This window comes from Manis pentadactyla, chromosome 19 (assembly GCF_030020395.1).
Source record: "Manis pentadactyla isolate mManPen7 chromosome 19, mManPen7.hap1, whole genome shotgun sequence".
Taxonomy (NCBI): domain Eukaryota; kingdom Metazoa; phylum Chordata; class Mammalia; order Pholidota; family Manidae; genus Manis; species Manis pentadactyla.
The window spans coordinates 14,549,346-14,569,300 of NC_080037.1; the positions used below are offsets into that span (position 1 = coordinate 14,549,346).

Sequence of the window (19,955 nt, forward strand, 5' to 3'; positions counted from 1 at the left end):
TATTTTCAACTAATAAAACTAGTAAAATCCACTTGCCATTTCTCAAGGACTAAAAGTAATTTATTTATGTGACTGAATCCTTGAAAGAAAAACACTGCCCCCATTTAAATATATATTATTCAATTCTAACTTTGTGCTGATTTTGTGTTAATTTTAGAAATCTTTCTCAAGAAGTATGAATTAATGAGGCTTTGAGGTACTGGACAAATTTAAGCTTTCACAATTATTGTGACAAAAATGCTTATTATAAAAAACTAAAGATGTTAGTTCAGATTTATTACTTTTATTCTACAAAAGCAATAATTTTTTGAAAAGGGGAGAAGAGGAATAGTACCGTGGTCAGGCTGTGCTGAGAAGCCACACTGTAATCTTCCATACCGTGAGCTGGCGCTGTGTGCACCAATCCCGTTCCTTTTGTCATGGTCACATGATTTGCAGATAAAAGCGGAGAGACTTTACCAGGAATTAAAGGATGAGAACAAGTACCATCTTCCAAATCTGTACCTATGGGCAAGAAAACCACAATTAAGAATTATTTCATATGGCAATTCTCCTACCTCTTTAAGGGCAGCAATAGTACATCAGGTGAGAAGTGCAGAATCTGGGAAGACTGGGCTGAAATCCTGGCTTCCCTTTTTACTTGCTCTGTGATGTTTGGGAATCTATAAAATGTAAATAATTATAGTTCCTACATCAGAGAGCTGCTATGCAATAAATTAAGTTAATGTATTTAAGTATTTTGGGCACTTAGTATGATACCTGCCACACAGTAAATTACTTAAAATATTAGCAATTATTGTAACAAATAATCAACTCAAATGAGCACAAGAAAATTTCTCTCATTTATGTACAGCTATGTACCTTTTGGAATGTGAGTGCAAAGAAATTCTAGGTCAACAGGTCAATGACCAGTAGGTTCTATGTGGACAGGAGGTACTTCTGTGAGAACTCAGTTACTGCTTTTCATGTTGTTACCCTAAAAAGGTAACAGATAATAACTAATATCTAATAGTTACTGAGCACCCACCATATAATATCCCCACCAAATAGTACCCCCAATTTACAAATCAGAAAACAAGAAAATGAAGGCGTTTGCCTGAGGTCACATGGCTAAAAAAATGACTGAATCCAACTTCTAACCCATACTCTAATGCTCTATATAACTCTAGCTCCCTTTAATAACACATTATCTTTCCATTTTTCTATACCATTATTGTTTCCCATCTTTCCTACCTCATGAGTTGAGTCCTATGAACTTTCTTTCACATGTTCTAAAAATAACAGTCTCCAAACTTTAAAAGGATTTTCTGTTCTACATATATACCTACCAAGATGGACTGAAAGTCTGTTTACCCTATCTACTCTACAATAATTAAAGAAATTTCACTGGCCCTCTTACTCCTCAGATCTTCCCCACAAATAATTCTTCATCTTTCCAAATTAAATAGTAACTTTTTAAAACCTGTCCTCACAGAGAAATTTCTCCACTTGTATGATCATTTTTCTAGCCATATAGTAATGAAAACTAAGTAACCCACTCATACCACCAAAAAAACAATACAAATCTTTTAGCTTTGACATTTCATAGATAACCCTACTGCTGATTTTATTTTGGTTAAAACACCACAATGGGTAAAAGGCTTCAGAAAGATCAACAGTCCCTTATAACTGATGACAACAAAACTCCCTTTTCTGAAAAAACACAAGTTCTTCTTGTTATTTGGTTGACTTGGCATTTTATTACTAGGAAATACTCAAATTACTTGGAAAAACCTGAATATTTTAGGATGCATTCTTCCCAAGACAATTCATTGACAAAGGAAAGAATTGTCAACACTGATTTTTAGAAAAATCTACTCTAGCTTTCACTTTCTTTTAAGTTAGATTCATCAGTAAGACCAGTACCCATGACAGTATACTGTACCTTTCATGCATTTTTAGAATAGAAATCAAAGGTGTGGGGCAAAGTAATTTCATCTATTAACTTCCTTTATCCTCATACTTTAGTATATTAGCTACCACCTAATACTCTCCAATACTCTCGCTCATCAACAAAATCTCTAAACGATTAACAAAAAGCAATTTCTATTTTTCTGGGGAAAAAAAAACCCTACATAGTTAATAATAAAACTATAAACAATAATCATTTGAGTTAGTAATAAAATGTAATATTGCTGATATAATATTAATAAAAATTATTCCATTTTAGCCATTCAGTATTCCTACTACTTTAATTAAGTAGTAAACTGGCTGCCACAAGCTTGTTTTGCTAAGTATGAGCAGTAAATATCCTCCTCTGCAGTGTGGTTGCTCAAAATGGCAACACAGGAATTCTCTGCACAGTAATAATTTGAAACAATTATGCAGTCTAGGAAATGACCTTAAATTTAACCTTAATATTTTCAGACCTTGTGGAATGCCATTTGGCTTCTGTAACATCTTACTTGTCAAAGAAGTCTATGATTCTTTCTGTACTCAGGAGGTGGGAAGAGTATTGTAATAAAGAATACAATGGAACCTCAAACTAACCTATTGTACCAACAGGGCCAAGTGGTACTAAATAGTAAATACCTGTAGCTTCTTTCCAGCCTTGACATAAAACCCTTTTTATTTTTGTTAAGATTATTTAAATTTCTAATTGGCTTGTATCTGAACTGTTGCATTTAGGAGGATTCTCTATGTAGCTAGGCAATCTTTACATTTTTGGGTATCACTATTCATGTGATTTTTTTTTAAGAAGAAATTCAAACATACATCATCCCTAAGGATCAGAGGTATTTTTAAGCTTCCCTAGATTCCCACAGTTATATTTTAAAAGCAGTCACTAATTTAGAAGTTCCAAATTCTATCTTAGTATGGATTCTGATAGAAGCATTGTCTTTGGAATGATTTTCATAATTTATTCAATTTCCTTATTAAAATCGTATACCAAATAAATATGTATTTATTTTCTTCTTTGACTAAATCAGTTCCTTGACTAAATCAGATAAAAATAATTTTGGGTGCTTTCATTTTGAGTAAAATTTTAAAAGACTATTTCTACATTCAACATTGAACAGAGGACTTCTGTCCAATTTTACATTGAACATTTCCCAGAAATATTTTATTTATTGTTTTTGTCAATGTTCATATTTCTCTATACTCTCATCATGTTTAATATATATTCTCCTTCAGTGTGATCAATGTAAAATATAGTCTAGAAAGGTAGAGGCCATTATCTGTTTTGATTCACAGTAAGTAATGTTCAGGGAACTACTGAACTCAAATCAACCAAACATTTTGATGACGATGATAGTCAGAAATCTTTAAATCTTTACCTGAAAATGTTGAAATAACCTCAAATGTTGTTTCCAAAGCAGAAGCAACAGATGTTACTTTATCTGCAGCCAATATGTAGAGGTTTCCAGATTTGGAACATTTCACAACAGCATAACTAAAATAAAATTAGGAGAAAATAAATAATGAAAAAAGAAAAGCCACAGAAAACATTTTAAATGTTTTGAAAAACTTCAAGATCAAAAAAGTACTATTTGCAAAGGACTTCATCCCTTACACTTCTGTTTTGTTTTCCTAAAAAAGTTGGAAATAAGGTCTTAAATGGGATCATCTATAGCTTAATAAAATCCATATGAACATAATAACTAAGTTATAATTTACTAAATTTTAAGAGGATAACATGGATGAAATGAATCCAAAATAATGCCAACAATGGAACCGATCCTGTTTGTGCACAATAAATGCAGTAATATACCTACGTTGAGTTTGGCATATAGCAAACAGCTTGATTGGCTGGAACTGTCCAAGGCTGGGTGGTCCAGACTAAAAAACTAACAGGAGATGAATCATCTGTGAAAATAAAATTCCAAATATGAGCAAATGTTACAATCCTATAAACTTTAATAAACTGAAGCAGTGAATAAATCTTACCTATCAGAGATGCCAACTTAGGAGAAGGTTTCAAGAGAGGGAATTTTACATATATTGAGCGACTGACATGCTCAGGATTATATTCAAGTTCCGCTTCAGCCAACGCAGTCCTAAGGTTTAAAAATAACAGGTAAATATCTGAAAGCCTCACAAAATTCTACCCTTTAACTACCAAAAACACATACATACCTTGATGAGGGAGACCAAAACACAGGTTTGTAAGATCGATAAATCAAGCCCTATAAATGACAAATACATTATATGAATGTTGGAATTTTATAATACATAATTTAACAAACTCAAAGGAAAATAAATACTTCATTACCTTATCATACATTTGGTAAAAAATTCTCAACTGTTTGGCCTCATAACTTCCATCAAATGTATAATAGCAATTATTCCAATCTGCCATTATTCCCCAGCGAATAAATGCTAATCTCTGTTTCTCAATTGCTGCTTTAGCAAATGATCTAGCTAAAACAAGAAAGGAAAAGCTTTTGAAAACCAATAAATTCAAATTCTTAAACATGGTTTAGCATGTATCTCTCTAAATGCATGTATTATACACAGCTTAGCCTACAAAATGTATTTAACAGGAAAATTATTTTCAAAGTTAAAGGTGTTCAGAAGATACCTAAAACAAATTCAAAAATTAACTAGGATATCAAAAGTTAAAATTTCATTACTGACTTCTGTATTTTCCAGACTTTATATAGTGTATTTTCCAGTATAGTTTGTAGTGTACTTTATGCAATCTAATTACATTTAGAAAAAAGAAACTGGAAAAATTATTCATATTTTTTAATTTAAGAAAAAACCAGAATAATTCTTATTTCACTATACATGCAAAAAAATTAATCAGTACATCCAATCTAAGGTAATAATAATATATTTCACAAAGAAGTAAAAAATGTTCATAGTTATATCCAATTATACAGTAGTTTAACATATATAAATAGAAGATTCCTCTCTGACCCAAGCTACTGAAGGAAAGGATCAAATAAGAGATTAATTTAAAATAAATATGTATTTAAGAATTTACTTTTATTGTCACACCTGAAACAGTTCAGAAAGCCCTAGCCAGGAAAATAAATAAAAACAATGACCAAAATAATAAGTTCCCAAAGTATGTAGACTAAAGAACTGAAAAAAATGTACTTGGAAATGCTCACAAATCTTTCCTTCAATCTCTTAACATGAGTTCTCCAAAAGTCAATTAAACAAAATCTATGACAAAGTGGTTTCCAACAGATATCATTACAACAAAAAAGACATAAAGAAGAAAAACAGACGGTCCCTTTGATAAAATTCTTTTACAAGGCAACAGTGTTTACAAACATCATTTTTAAACAGAAATAGAGATTTACCTTTCTCTCTAATTTCCACAGCTGACAGATTCTGAGCTTTTCCACCAAGTTCTGATAATACTTTTATTTCAATGGGTAACCCATGACAATCCCAGCCTGGCACAAAATGTATTTTGGACCCCCTCATCATATGGTATCGATTGGCTATATCTTTCAAAATCTGCAAAGATAAAATGATAATTATCATTCATATATCATAGGTCATAAAGCATATGACCTTATTTTATATTCTCTTAGTATCATTAACACTGTGAAAGCCCCATTTTAAAAGGATTTATATAAAATAACCTATTGAATCTACTAACTCAAGCTTTACATAAACACAGGAGTAAGAAATTCGAAGTTTTAAAATGTCATTAAACCCCTTAAAAGCAATGAAAGAGAAAAGATTTCTAAGTGAACCACATTATGCCCTAAATTATTAATTTGTTTGTAAAGTTGGAATATGCAAAAAAGCAGCCCATACTTCCTTTTTAGAAAATTAGTTTAACCTTCTAAAAACCAGAGTACAAGTAAGTCAATTACAAATTTGCTTTACTGTTATGAAAACACATTGTTAATGTGAATAATCCAGTATTATTTACAGCTAGCTAAGAAATATATAGAGCCAATACAGAATTTATAATGCACTCAGAGACAGCAATATCGTAGTTAACTCTTTCTGCCATTTCTAAAACTCTTACTAAATAAAACACTAGACATTTTCACCAGGTATAGCTCTATTACTGATTTACCTTCTTCATTCATTTTAGATACTAGAGGGCAGTAGAACCTTTTAAAAAATATAGCACCATTATTAAATTGAAGATCAAAGGATAGATTGGCTCCAACCTCAATTTCCTTCTTCACAAAAGGAAATAGTGCAGTAGTCCAGAAAATTATTTCCTCCTTTCCACATTTAACAAAAGTAGAAAAGATATTATACGTTCCTCCCACACCATCCCCCACTTAAAACTCTGCAACTTTCAAACTTCATACCAAAAGGCAGCAGAGAGCCCTATGATCTAAGTGACTACTCACAGCATAAAAATTTATCTAGTTATATATACTTAAAATGTTTATACTTTTTGATAGGTATGTTATTTAAATCAATCAGTATATAAATAGCTTCCTTCCCACTTATCCCTACTTGAAAGTATTTTATTTATTAGCTGCCCCTTCCCAGTAAAATACAAACTCCTTGAAATCAGAGATACTGCCTTTCCTCTTGACCAGTAAGTTCCCAGTATTTACAATGGTATCTGGTATTATTTTATAAATATTTGTTAAATTCCGAATGCATGCATGCGTATATGCTCTGCCACTGGCTACTAAGCCACTGAAACATGGCTAGTCCAAATTGAGATGTACTGTAAATATAAAATATATACGTGATTTCAAATACTTAGTACAAAAAAAGGAGAATGTGAAGTATCTCCAAAATGTTTACATTTGGCTGTATGTTAAAATAATAGCTTAGAGATGTTGAGTTAAATACAGTAATAAAATTAATTTCACCTGTTTCTTTTGACTATTTTTTAATGTGGCTACTAAAAAATTTTAATTTATTTTTAATTTTAATTGTGAGTTATGTGGCTCACATTTGTACCTTGCATTATTTCCCCTGAACAGTGTTGCTTGTAACTATATTAAAAGACTGGAATGATTTGAGCTAATAATTAAAAATACCCCTCCAGAGGTATATCTGGGGCCTCTAGTAAAAGGAACAGCAGGAACACAAAAGGAGAATTTTTCTAATTCCTCAGGATCAAACACTACCCTCCTCCTTTCCAAACAGGCTTCTCCACACCTTCGAGAGTCATTTGTCTCTTGTGCTCGTAACTCTGTCTTCATTTCTCCTTTTGCCTTCATTTTCCTATCACAACACTCATGTATTCTATGCTTAATAAACAAATATCGAATGCCTGCTATGTGCCAAGAATTGTTCCAAGGACCTAGCGTATGGCAGTAAACAGGAAAGACAAGGACCTTTGCTGACAGAGGAAGACAAAATACATTCACTCACTATGAAGGAAAAAGCAGGATAAAGGGTTAGAAAATGGCACGTGGAGTGCTGGTGGTGGTGTCACTATTTTAGAGGAAGATTGGTAGAGCCTAATGAGATGAAGTCTGAACAGAGATGCGAAGCACATGAGCAGTGAGCCACCTGAATATCTGGGAAGAGCATTCCAGGCACAGGAAAGCAAGTAAGACCACACATAGTATGTCTGAAGAAGACCAAGAACTATTTCTCCTCTGGTTCCAAAGTGCTCATGATCTTTGATAGAGCCTCCAACTAGGCATGTAAGAAATAGTTCTGCACGGTGCCTCAGTGATTTAGAGAATCACTCCTTCTCTACCCTCCATCCATGTGCAGCTCACTCCCCTCCATTCCAGTTCCAATTGTCAACACAGGATAGACAGTAGCCATCAACATAGTCTATCCTCAAGTCCAAAATCAATGACTCAGCATTTGACTTGTGACCCAAATCAGGCCAAGGAGACTTAATTCCAGGACTTTTGCAAGAATTGTTGGGAAAGAGAAGATGGAAGAACGTAAGCCTTAGAAATGTTGGGAAAAGTATGGGATGAGGATGGGGATGAGGATGGGGATGGGGATGAGAATGGGGTAGGACATCAAAAGGGGAAGGCCTGCCTAGGAGTTGAAGGTGGAGGGAAACCAACCACTAATTTATCTGAGTCCCTGGATCTAGTCATGCGAGGACCTAAAACTATCTCTGGACTCTACAGTAATACAGCCAATAAATTTCCTTTTTTGCTCAATATAGTTAGTGTTGGCTTTTCTATTCCTAGAAACCCAAAGAATCTAGAACATTAATTTTGTTTTGTATGTTTATTATCACATATGTTCTTATTCAGTATATTAAAAATAAAAGACTAGACTATCTCACATTAAACTGTTTTCACTCTTTGTACATACGCAGTAGAATGTTACAAAAGACAAATGGACAACTCAGCCTTAAATAATTTAAAATAGAGGAAACAACCTAAAAGCTATAATTTTAGAGCAAAGATAGCATCTGTGGAAGCTTCTGTGTGGTAACAAGAATATATTAGAATAGACAAGACTAGTCCAAACACCTTTCTTGTTTTATTGACCTGCACAAGAACCGGGTAATACTGCAGGATATTGCTAACTGGTAGAGCAATGAGCTCCCCAATCTTTCCGTAAATTTTCTTGACCATTCAAGCTCATTTAACTTTTCAGGTTTACTTTATAGTCATTAAGTACATTTTTAAGTTTTTAAAATATTTTGTTGTGATTAGAAGAGTAATACAGTCTTGCTTTAAAAAATTCCAATGTTACAGAGATAAAAACATTAAGTTAAAAATTTTTTTAAACTTGTTTTTCTTCCCTTACTAAATAATATTTGGACATCTTTCATGTCAGTACAGATAGATTTTTCTCACCCTTTTCAATATTGCATAGTACTTCATCACAAAAATTTATTTCACCCCATAGGACATCAATTTGAGCTACACGTGTAACACAAACTTAGAACAGTTAATGTTTTTCTTTTGCATAAAGCACAGTCACTTTTTCTAATAAAATTTCAACCAACAAAAGGATCCTAAGGATAGAGAGTTAATTACCAGAACACAGATAGCCCCAAAATAGATCTAGTATATATGATTTAAGAGGGATCGCAGAAACATGGCAAGGGAATGAGAGGTACTGAAAGACTGATTTGCTGTTTGGAAAGTACATCAATTTAGATCCTCATCTCATGACATCAACCTAAATCAATTTCAAATGGATTCAAGAGTTGGAAAGTAACAAAATAAATCAGCATGAAAATTCAAGCACACAGAAATCAAAGACTGGCAAATTAAAACACTTAAATATTACATTTTGTCTTTCGAATTAGCAATACTATGTTCAAATTAGCCATAATATCCAGTGTCAATTAAGTATAATATGGCAAGTTTCTCAAGTCAAATGTAGTATAACAAGTGACAAAAACTACTGAAAAGTAAACTACCACAAGGTATCCAACAGTTCTTATCTATTAATTCTCAAGGAAGTAATCTGAATTTTTCAGAAAGCTACAGGTAGGAATATATTCACTACAGCAAAATGTTACACCATCATTAAAACACCTAAGTAGGATTATAATAAAAATTTAGGAAGATATTTATAGTTGACCTAGGAACAATTCAGGCATTATAACGGGGCACCAACAGCCCCACACACACTGCCAACTGTGAGTCAAAAATCTGTGTACAACTTTTGACTCCCCAAAAACTTAAGTACTAATAGCCCACTGTGGACTGGAAGCCTTACTGATAATAAAAACAGTTGATCGACATATTTTTTATGTTACATGTAATATATACTGTGTTCTTACAATAAAGCTAGAGAAATGAAAATGTTTATTCAAAGTGTTACCAATCTCCAAAAATCTGTCCAATACATTCACTGAAAAAATTCATGTAAGCAGACACATGAAATTCAAACCTGTGTTGTTCAAGGGTCAACTGTATATTAAAAACATCAAAGAAAAGGCAAGATACAAACTATACATAAAAATTTTATCACAACTTGGGTTTTTTTTAAGTATTAAAACTCTTAAGAAAATACCCCAAAATGTTAACAGTAAGTATATGTCTGATAGGATTATGGTAATTTTAAATTTCTTCTTTCAATTTTCTAGTATTTGCCGAATCCATATTTATAGCCAGAGAAAATAATTAACCTTAAAAAACTTCCAAACTGGATCTTCCACTTCTTGAAAGAGAAGTACTTCTCCTATTCTCCCCATTAAATATAGTTTAAAAACTTGACATTATGTATAAAACAAACAAAAAAAGGCTCTGAAGGGCAAAGAGAAGGCTCCAGGGAGCTGAGGGCCAGGGATGGCACCGTGGTGAGTTCCCCGGGTTTTCATTTTGCCTCACACCACCTCGACATGGAGGTGAAGAAGCCAGCAACTTGGAAATGCCAACAAGTGCAGATAAAAATAAAGTCACAACTTTCTTTTTCTCTCTCTAGCTAAAAAACCAGGTAAGGGAAAGTCTAGCTGCTCTACTGGAGTCAAACACCAAAGGAAAGAACTCTGGCCTCAACTACACCCCTTCATGCAAAAGCTAAGTAGGGAGCCTAGAGTTCTACCCTTGTCCATTTGTCACAGGCCCCTGAAGCCCCTCCTTTGCTGCTATGCTGTCAAAGAACATCAAGTAGAAAGTGGGGATTTTCATCCCCTTGGGGCGGTCATGAGATTCCATCTGCCATGTCAGCAGAGACTACACGGGAGCCTGTACATCCATTCTCACCCCCCAATAATGAGGTGCCCCTCCGTACCCACTGGGGCAGTCAAGGGATGCTTAGTGCAGAGAGGGGACCTTCACCACTGCCTGGTGGTAGCAAGACCACGTCCCCACCACCACGGTGTCAGTAAAGGCTGTGCAGAGAGGAGTTACAAGGCACACTAGCCCCGTGCAGCCAGGGAGTACCAGTGGAGGCCTGGGGGAGGAAGAACTCCTGCCCTGCTGGGCAGTAAGGAGGAGCTCCCCTCCTCAGTGTCAGCAGAGGCTGAGAGGGAAGTCTGGACTTCTACTCCCACCTGGCAGTGGCCAGACAGTGACCCCTCCCTCTGCTGCACAGGTGTCAGTGAAAGGTGCTAAAATACAATGTTTAAGTAGGATACAGACTCTTAAAATATAAAATGTCAAGGTTTCAATAAGAACTCACGTGTCATACCAAAAATCAAAGACATGAAACTGAATGAAAAAAAGACAACCATGGCATAACCAAAAATGAGATGGCAGAAATGTCAGAATAAACTGAAAAATATTTTAAAGCAATGATGATAAAAATGCTTAAACAAGCAACTGTGAACATACTTGAAAAATATAGAAACATAAAAAAGCCTTAGCAAAACAAATAAAAGCTTCAGTAGATACAAAGAAAAACTAACTAGAAAAATTTTTCCTTTGTTACTGAAACATAGACATCAAATGGAAATTTTAGAAGTGAAAAATGCAGTAACTGAAATAAGTTCAGTTGGTGGGTTCAAGTGCTGGGAAGGGGGACAAATGGAGGGAACAAAGGGAAGAACTATTAAACTTGACAAAAGAACAATAAATTACCGGATCTACAAAGAGAGAGAAAAAAGGCAGAAAAAAAAAGAAAATAAGAGAGCTATGGGACTATAACAAAAGAACTAATATTGGTGTTACTGCTGTCCTGAAAGGAGGCTTTTTCAGACACAGCCAAAAAAGTACATGAAAAAATAACGGTCCCAAACTCCTCAAATTGTTGGAACACATAAACCTACAAATTCAAGGAGCTGAAAGAACTCCAAACAGGAAAAATCTAAAGACATCCACACCAAGACATATCATCATTAAACTTGTGAAAATGAAAATGTTTAGACAGGAGTCAGAGGAAAATGACACCTTATTATATTACAGGGGAAAATAATTCACATGACAGCAGAGATTTCATCAGAAAACGTGGAGGCCAGAAGGAAGTGGTATAATATTTTTTAAGTGCTGAAAAAAAAAAGCTGTCCATCCAGAATGCTGTATGTGACCAAAATACACTTCAAGAATGAAAGGGAAGTAAAGACATTACCAGATGACAGAAAATTAAGAGGTTACTGACCAGAAGACCAACCCTAAGGAATGGCTAAAGGAGATTCTCTAAACAAAGAAAAAGAAACAATAAAGAGGAATATGGCAACATCCAGAAGGAAAACAGAACATAGTAAATAAAAATATGGGTAAATGTAATTAACCTTCTGTCAGGTAGCTAGGCAGACACGAATGGGTCCCATCCTCACCTGAACAAAGTCCTCCCCGTCTCCAACTAACCCCTTGTCACCAGATGGTAGAACAGGCCCAAAACCTCTCCTGTTTATGGTTCAGTCTCCTGCCTTATAAAGGGTCAAACAAGATATTAAAAAGCCCAACAGGTCTTCCAGACCATGACCACCAACACAGTTTGGCCGTAAGCACACTAAGACCCAAGAGGCGACCAAGAGTTACCTCAGGGTTCTTTATAGTATAATCATAATAAATTTACATTGCCATTTTCCACTCCTCACCACCGTGCACGCGCCCTTGGCTAGCCCCTGTACCTGCACAAGGGCACACACAGGGCCAAGGCCCCACAGCTGCTTGTGGACATGGATCTGGCCCTTAGTCATGTCACTGGCCTGTATTGCTGCACACACCCACTAGGCTAGTCCCAGAAGCTGGGCATCTGTAAGTCACAGGCTCCAGACTCTCATCACAAGCATCCACTGCTGTGTAGGAGCCCAAGACTAGCCTCTGCAGCTATACAACTACACACCACGCCAGGGCCCCCAGATGCTGCCCCCACAGGGCTGAATCTGGCCCTGATTCTTGTCACTGGCCTGTACCACTATGAGCACCTGCAGTTACCCCTGCAGCCAAATAAATGCATGCTGACAGCTAAGGCCCCTAAAGTTGCTCACGGGCCCAGATCTAGCTGACTCCTATCACCAACCTGCATGCCAGCAGCCATAGCTTCCATGACCGACCTCCACTGCCATGTACATGCGTGGCTAGCCACTGGAGTCATGGCTGACAGCCTGGGACTCTGAGCTGATCATCTGCCAACTGGCAGCCCCAGACACTGTTGCTGGCTCTGTCCCCCACCGCTGCGCCCTTGTCTGCAGCTGACCCCTGCCATGCCATCAACATCTCTAGCTGGCCCCCACAGCCAAGCACGTGCACATTATTGGCTCTAGCCACGACTGCTGCCTGTCTCGATCTCTAGCCACTGGACCTGGAAGCGCTGCTGAGGACCCAAACTGCCCTTGAAGCCATGGTGGACCACCCACAGATCTCGCCAAGGATCACATAGGTGTTGATGTCATGGAGCCCATGCCTCAAAAGCAGACACTAGGCCCCACCCAATACCTGGAGTCACCACACACCTTCACACTTGGCACCCCAAACCACAGCACACTCCAGCATGCCCCCACCTGCAGGCTAAGGTCTTTTTTTTATGGAAGTCAGTCCATAAAGTCTGGGAGAGGTGCCTGCTTCTTCAAATGCACAGCCATCTACACAAGGCTACAGGGATCACAAAGACCCAAGGAAACAAGACACTGCCAAAGGAAAAAGGAAACTTCCAGTTAAAAAAAAAGGAAAGAAATGGAGATCCATGAACTGCCTGACAAAAATTAAAAATAATTGACTTAAAGATGATTGTGGAGTCATAAGATATCAGAGACACACAATTTAACAAAATTAGAAAAACAATTCAAAAACAAAATGCAAAGTTCAATACATAGAGAGAAACATAAAAGAGCCAAAAAGAATTTTTGACACAGAATACAACATATGAACTGAAGAATTCCATAGAGAGCTTTAACAACAGACACGACATCTGCCCACTGGTAGCCCCAGACACTGCTGGGCTATATACCACTCTTACAGCTCAACAGCAGACATGACCCATGAGGAGAAAGAATCAGTGAAATCAAAACCAGATCATTTGAAATTATCCAGGCAAAGTTTCAAAATGGTAAAACAATGAGAAGGAATGAAGAAAGCTTATAAGACTTATCTGACACTACTAAAAATAATAAAAACCCAAATAAACAAAAAAACACCCCAGACTACAATTTATGGGAGTCCCAGAAAGAAAAGAGAGGGAGGAAGGGTCAGAAAGCTTACTAAACTAATGGCAGAGAACTTCCCAAACCTGGGGAGAATTTTGGACATTCAAGTTCATAAAGCTCACTGGTCCCAGAGAAATTCAACCCGAAGAGACCTTCGAAAAAACACATTATAATAAAAGTGTCAAAAATCAAAGACAAAGGGAGACTCCTGAAAGCAGCAAGACATAAACGCTCGTCACCCACAGAGCACCTCCATGCGGCTACAGCAGATTTTTCAGCAAAAACCTTACAGGCCGGGAGAGAGCGAGATGATCTATTCAAAGTGCAGCAGATAAACTGCCCACCAAGAATACTTCACCTGGCAAAGTTGTTCTTCAGAAATGAAGGAAAGATAAAGAATGTCCCAAACAAAAGCTAAAGGAGTTCTTCACCACTAGACCTACCATACAAAAAATCCTGGAAGGAGTTACTCAAGATGACATGAAAGGATGCTAATTACTACCAGGAAAACATGAAAATCATTAAGGTTAAGTATGTAGTCAAATTTAAACACTCTAACACTGCAATATGGTGGTGTATTAATACTGTAACTATAAAGTTTAAAGGACAAAGTATTAAAGATAACAATAACCACAATAACTTGTTACGGATACGCAATACAAAAAGATGTGAATTCATTTTATGTAAGGTTCATGGTAACCACAAAGCAAAACCTACAGTAAATGCACAAAAATAATGAGAAAGGAACCAAAGCATACCACTATGGAAAAAAATCATCCATTCACAAAGGAAGACAGAAAGAGGAACAAAGGAGCTATAAAACAAACAGAAAATAGTAAGTTGGCATTAGGAAGCCTCTGCTTATCAATAACTACTGTAAATGGATTACATTCAACCATCAAAAGGTACACAGTGGCTGGATGGATAAACAAGACACAATTACATATAAGCCATCTATAAGAGACTCACTTCAGCTTTAAGGACAACACATGGGGATCAAATGAAGGGCTGGATAAAGATATTCCACACAAATGGAAACCCAAAGAGAGCAGACGGAGCTATACTTGAATCAGACAAAGTAGATTTTGAGTCAAAAACTGTAATAAGAGACAAAGTCATCCTAACAATAAAAGGGTCAATTCAATAAGAGACTACATTTGTAAATATATATGCAACCAATGTCAAAGCACCTATATATATGAAGTAACTACTAACAGATCTGAAGGGAGAAACAGACAATACAGTAATAGTTCAGGATTTTAATACCCCATTTTCAATTATGGATAGGGCTTTCGGACAGAAAATCAGTAAGTAAACACTAGACTTGTACCAAATGGACCTGACATATATATAGACCATTCTACCCCATAGCAGATGAATATACATTCTTCTCAAGCACACACACAATGCTGTCCAGGAGAGAGCATCTATTATGCCACAAAACAAGTCTTAACAATGTAGAAAGACTGAAATCATATCAGGTATCTTTTTATACCACAATGGTATGAAACTAAAAATCAGTAACAGGAAAACTGAAAAATTCACAAACATGCAGAAAATAATCAACACATTTCTGAAAAACCAGTGGGTCAAAGAAGAAATAAAAAGGGAAATGAAAAATATCTTGAAACAAAAGCATGTGGAAACAGTAAAATCCAAAATATAAGGAATTCATACAACTAAACAGGAAAAAAACAATCTGATTAAAAAATGAGTGAAGGACCTGAACATTTTTCCAAAGAGATACAAACGGCAAACAAGTACATGAAAAGATGCTCAACATCATCAATCATCAGGGTAATTTGAACAAAAAACAATGGGAAGTCACTCCTTCCAGTCAGAATGGCTATTAGAAAAAAGACAAAAAATAGCAAGTGTTGGTGAGGACTGAGACAAAAGGGACTGCTGGTCGGAATGCAAATTAGTGTAGCTACTATGGAAAAGTGTGAAGGCTCCTCATAAAATTAAAAATAGAACTACCATATAATCCAACAATTCCACTGCTGGGCATTTATCCAAAGGAAACAAAATTACTATCTCAAAGACATACCTACACCCGTGTGTTCAGTGCAGCATTATTTACAATAGTCAAGACATGAAGACAACCTAAGTGCCCACTCATGGATGAAGGGATAAAGAAGCTCTGGGACATATATACAATGGAACATTATCCAGCCATAAAGAAGAAAGAAATCCTGCCATTTGAGACAACATGGATGGACTTTGAGGGCACTATGCTAAGTGAAGTAAATCAAACACGGACAAATATTGTATAATCTCACTTACACATGGAATCTAAATAACTAAAGTCATAGAAAGTTTTAATTTTTGATGAAGTTCAATTTATCAGTTTTTCCTTTTATGAACTATACTTTTTTTTTTAATCAAAAAGAACAGACTGAAAAAGAAAAAAAAAGAACAGACTGGTGGTTGCCAGAAGCAGAGGGTGGGTGGGGTAAGTGGGAGAAGGTAGTCAAAATGTATAAACTTCCACTTATAAGATTATCAAGTTCTGCTGATATAATGTACAGCATGGTAACTATACTTAATAATACTATAGTGTATATTTGAAAACTGCTAGGGGTAAATCTTAAAAATTCTCAACAACACAAGAAAATAAAAATTTGTAACTGTGACAAGATGGATGTTACTATGTTAATTGTTTTGCAATACATACACATATCTAATCATGTTGTACATCTTAAATAATGCAATGTTATGTGTTAATTATATCTCAGTAAAACTGTGGGGAAATTTTTTTAAATTAGTTCTTACAAAATATTTGCATACCATTTACTGTTTACTACTATTTACTACCTACCCCACACAGCTGACCTGATGTTTGCTAGTACTATCAAAACTCAGTGTAAAGATCACTTCCTTAGGGAGACCTTCTGTGATACTAAAGTCAAAAAGTTATTCTGAACTTTATGTGGAAAGGCAAAGAAACTAAAATTGCTAAAGCAATTTTGCAAGACAATAAAATGGGAAAAACCAGATGGCTCAATTTCATGACTTATTCTATCGCTATTAGTATTCAAAACTGTGGTACTGGCAGGAGAGACAGATCAATGGAACACAACAGAGAATCCAGAAATAGAGCCACACAAATTTGCCCAACTGATTTTTAACAGTGGTACAAAAGCAACTCATTAGAGAAATAAAGCTTTTTCAGCAAATGGTCCTAAAGCAAGTAAACATCTGAAGGCAAATTCTGGCACGCTAAGATGCCCGACCCCTTAAGATCCAATCACCAACGGCCAGATGGTCACACCACCCCTTAAGATCCAGTCACCAACGTCCAGATGATCATACCACCCTCTTAAGATCCAATCACCAACGTCCCCATAGCAGAACACACCCTACCCCTACTCCTTAAAAACGTGCTTCCTCACTCACATGCTGCTGCTCTCTTCCTAGAGACAGTCATTCTCTCTTTCAGCCATTAAAATCTCTTGCCTGGGTCTGTGCCTCCCTGAGTTATTTCAGGGTAGGGAGGGTTGCGGCCAGATACCCTTCTAACATCCACAGGGAAAAAAATAAACCTCGACATAAGTCATAAGAACAAATATTCAGTCCACAGCAACTATCTGACATATTACCTATTTTCCTCACTTGTCTTACTGATTGGGTCTTTCCTGACTAGAGGATAAGCTCCATAAGGACAGGACTTATCGTTATTTTGTTCACTGCTATTCCCAGAGTCTAGAATGATGCCTGGCACATAGCAAGTATTCAATAATTATTTACTGAAAAAGATTATGCAAAATATAATATGATGTACAATTATATATATAACATATAGCTATATTATATGATGTGAAATAACTATAAACTCAAAGTATCAGTGACATTCTCACAGTGTCCTAAAACTGTTCATTGCTGCTTTCTAATAAGACATTTTAGTTTTATGTGTCAACACAGACTGATGCTTGTCATAAAATAAGAACACACTCCTGGTAGTATATTTAAATAAAGATTTTCCCTCAAGTCTTAAACCTAAATTATAATTACCTTATTTAAAGCATGTCCAACATGAGGGTCACCATTTGCATAAGGAGGTCCATCATGAAGACAAAATTCTGTCTTTACTTTTCTTTCTCTTTGCCATGAATAAAGCTCTGAAAATCCACATTTCTGTTTAAAAAGAACAATAATGTCTAAAAGTCATATAAATACATACTCCTGAACCTTACCATAATAACAGCCAACTCTTATATATTAACCCCATCCCGATATATTCCACTCTAAAACTGAAAAGGCGAAGTTTCTAAAACACACATCTGAGTAGTCATGTCTTAAAACTTTGAAATAGTTTCCTCATAGACTTCAGACATTAAAGTCTAAGCTCTTTATATGGTACACAGGATGCTGCAAAGGTTTAGTACCACTAAATTCTTGGACACTTTCAGCACTCCCCAGCCTCTGCTTTGTGGTCCAGCCATGCTGAAGGAACTGCAGATCACCTCTCCACACTTACTCTTGCTATTCTCTGGCCTCAACGGTAGGCCCTCTCTAAATATGAACAACACTCAGTGCAGTCCCAATCCTCTTCCCTTACACGCTGTGTGTGTGCCTTTTGCCACATCACTTTGCCTTATTAGCCCGCTCCCTCATTTGAAAAAACGTTGACACCTAATTCACAGAGCCAGTGTGAGAGTTAACTGAGAAAACATTTGAAATTGTCACAGTTCCTGACATACAAAAATACTGAATTTAAACACTTCGAAAAATTAGATGGCCCAAACCAGGTTATGGGTGTAGAAAACCAGGTAACTGTTGTTAAGAATATTTAGGCTATGCAAAATTCAACCAATAAATCTTAAATATCAGGGATCTTAAAGACTCCAGAATTAAGAAACTAACAAGTGGATCTCTGCCTTAAGTTCAGTCCAGTCTGAGGAACTAAGGAAACAGACGCACAGTGTAGGAAGGGGACTCAGGAAATCAGTACCGCTGATTTAGCCTTAAACGAGTCCTAATTCCATATAGAGACCTGCTGATACCACAAAAGTGAGCTGCAACCTTTCCACGTCACGGAATTTTTACTTATATGTGTACACGTCAATTTACTTTTTGCAAGCCACGTGAAAAGTGCCAAAAGTCAACTTGTGTTGCCTAGGCTAAAAATGGGACTTACATTCAATGCTGCCATCTGAGCATCTCTAGTTTACGACCTTAACGTTCTGCTCTGGAACCTGTCACCACTGAGGGATCTACCTAGAGGTTTCTTATGTTTTCAGGCAATCAAACATGTGGGAAGCGGACGACTTCCAACTATCGGATCACAACAACCCCCGCCCCAAGTGGCCTCGAGCAGGAGGCCCGGCCCCGCCCGCCCGGCGTGAGGGTCGCCCGCCCGGGTGTGGCGCCCGGCGGGGCCCGCTTCCCTCCGCGCGCAGGCTCAGGCCTCCCTCTCTAGGCCCCGCTCCTCCGCGCCGGGGCGGGGCGGTACCTGCTGGATCTCCAGCTCCGTGTCGGGCTGCTGGCGGCCCAGCAGCTTCATGGGGAAGCTGGTCTGCGGCAGCAACACGGTGTCCCGGTATTTGCCATTACTCGAATTCTGCAGCTGGTTACTGGCCCCGGTCACCGGCCGCACCAAAGGGCTCCCTGTCGTCCCTCGCCACCCTGGGCGACAAGGAAGGCGGGGCGGCACCCACAGATTCCGGGCCGCGGCCAGACCCGCTGCGCCCGGCCAGCGAGGGCACAGCCCCCAACGCATGGCGGGTCACCCCCGGCCTCCCCGTGAGCGCGGGATCTTCGCCCCCACAGGGGCTCTGGGGAACAGGGACCCCGCAGAACCTCGGCGAGCCGGCGGGACTGCGCACGCGCGCGGGGCACAGACCGCGCAGAGAGCACGGGGCCGCCTCCAGGTCTTGGCTGCGACCGTCGCGGGGCGGGGCTGGCTCCGAGGGGCGGGGAAAGGTGTGGCAGAAGTGGAGCGGCTCCGACTTAATCACAGTGCCCACCCAGTCTTTTTAAAAATATGTATTTCATTTAACCCAGTATATCCAAAGATAGTATCACTTCATCATGTAATTAACATAAAATCAAAGATAAGTTC

The 19,955-nt window shown here is 37.4% G+C and overlaps 1 protein-coding gene across 1 annotated transcript in view; it reads right to left on the reverse strand.

The window, feature by feature from the left end:
• Nucleotides 1–19,741, reverse strand: part of IARS2 (isoleucyl-tRNA synthetase 2, mitochondrial) — a 51,465-nt gene extending 31,724 nt beyond the window's left edge. The window contains exons 1-9 of the mRNA XM_036932167.2: nucleotides 19,347–19,741; nucleotides 17,906–18,028; nucleotides 5,295–5,454; nucleotides 4,253–4,401; nucleotides 4,117–4,166; nucleotides 3,928–4,037; nucleotides 3,756–3,846; nucleotides 3,318–3,433; nucleotides 335–504 (exon numbers count right to left, since the gene is read on the reverse strand). Of these exons, the coding sequence (XP_036788062.2) occupies nucleotides 335–504; nucleotides 3,318–3,433; nucleotides 3,756–3,846; nucleotides 3,928–4,037; nucleotides 4,117–4,166; nucleotides 4,253–4,401; nucleotides 5,295–5,454; nucleotides 17,906–18,028; nucleotides 19,347–19,613 (1,236 nt within the window). The 5' untranslated portion in view covers nucleotides 19,614–19,741. The remainder of the gene's footprint in view (nucleotides 1–334; nucleotides 505–3,317; nucleotides 3,434–3,755; nucleotides 3,847–3,927; nucleotides 4,038–4,116; nucleotides 4,167–4,252; nucleotides 4,402–5,294; nucleotides 5,455–17,905; nucleotides 18,029–19,346) is intronic.
• Nucleotides 19,742–19,955: the final 214 nt, after the last annotated feature.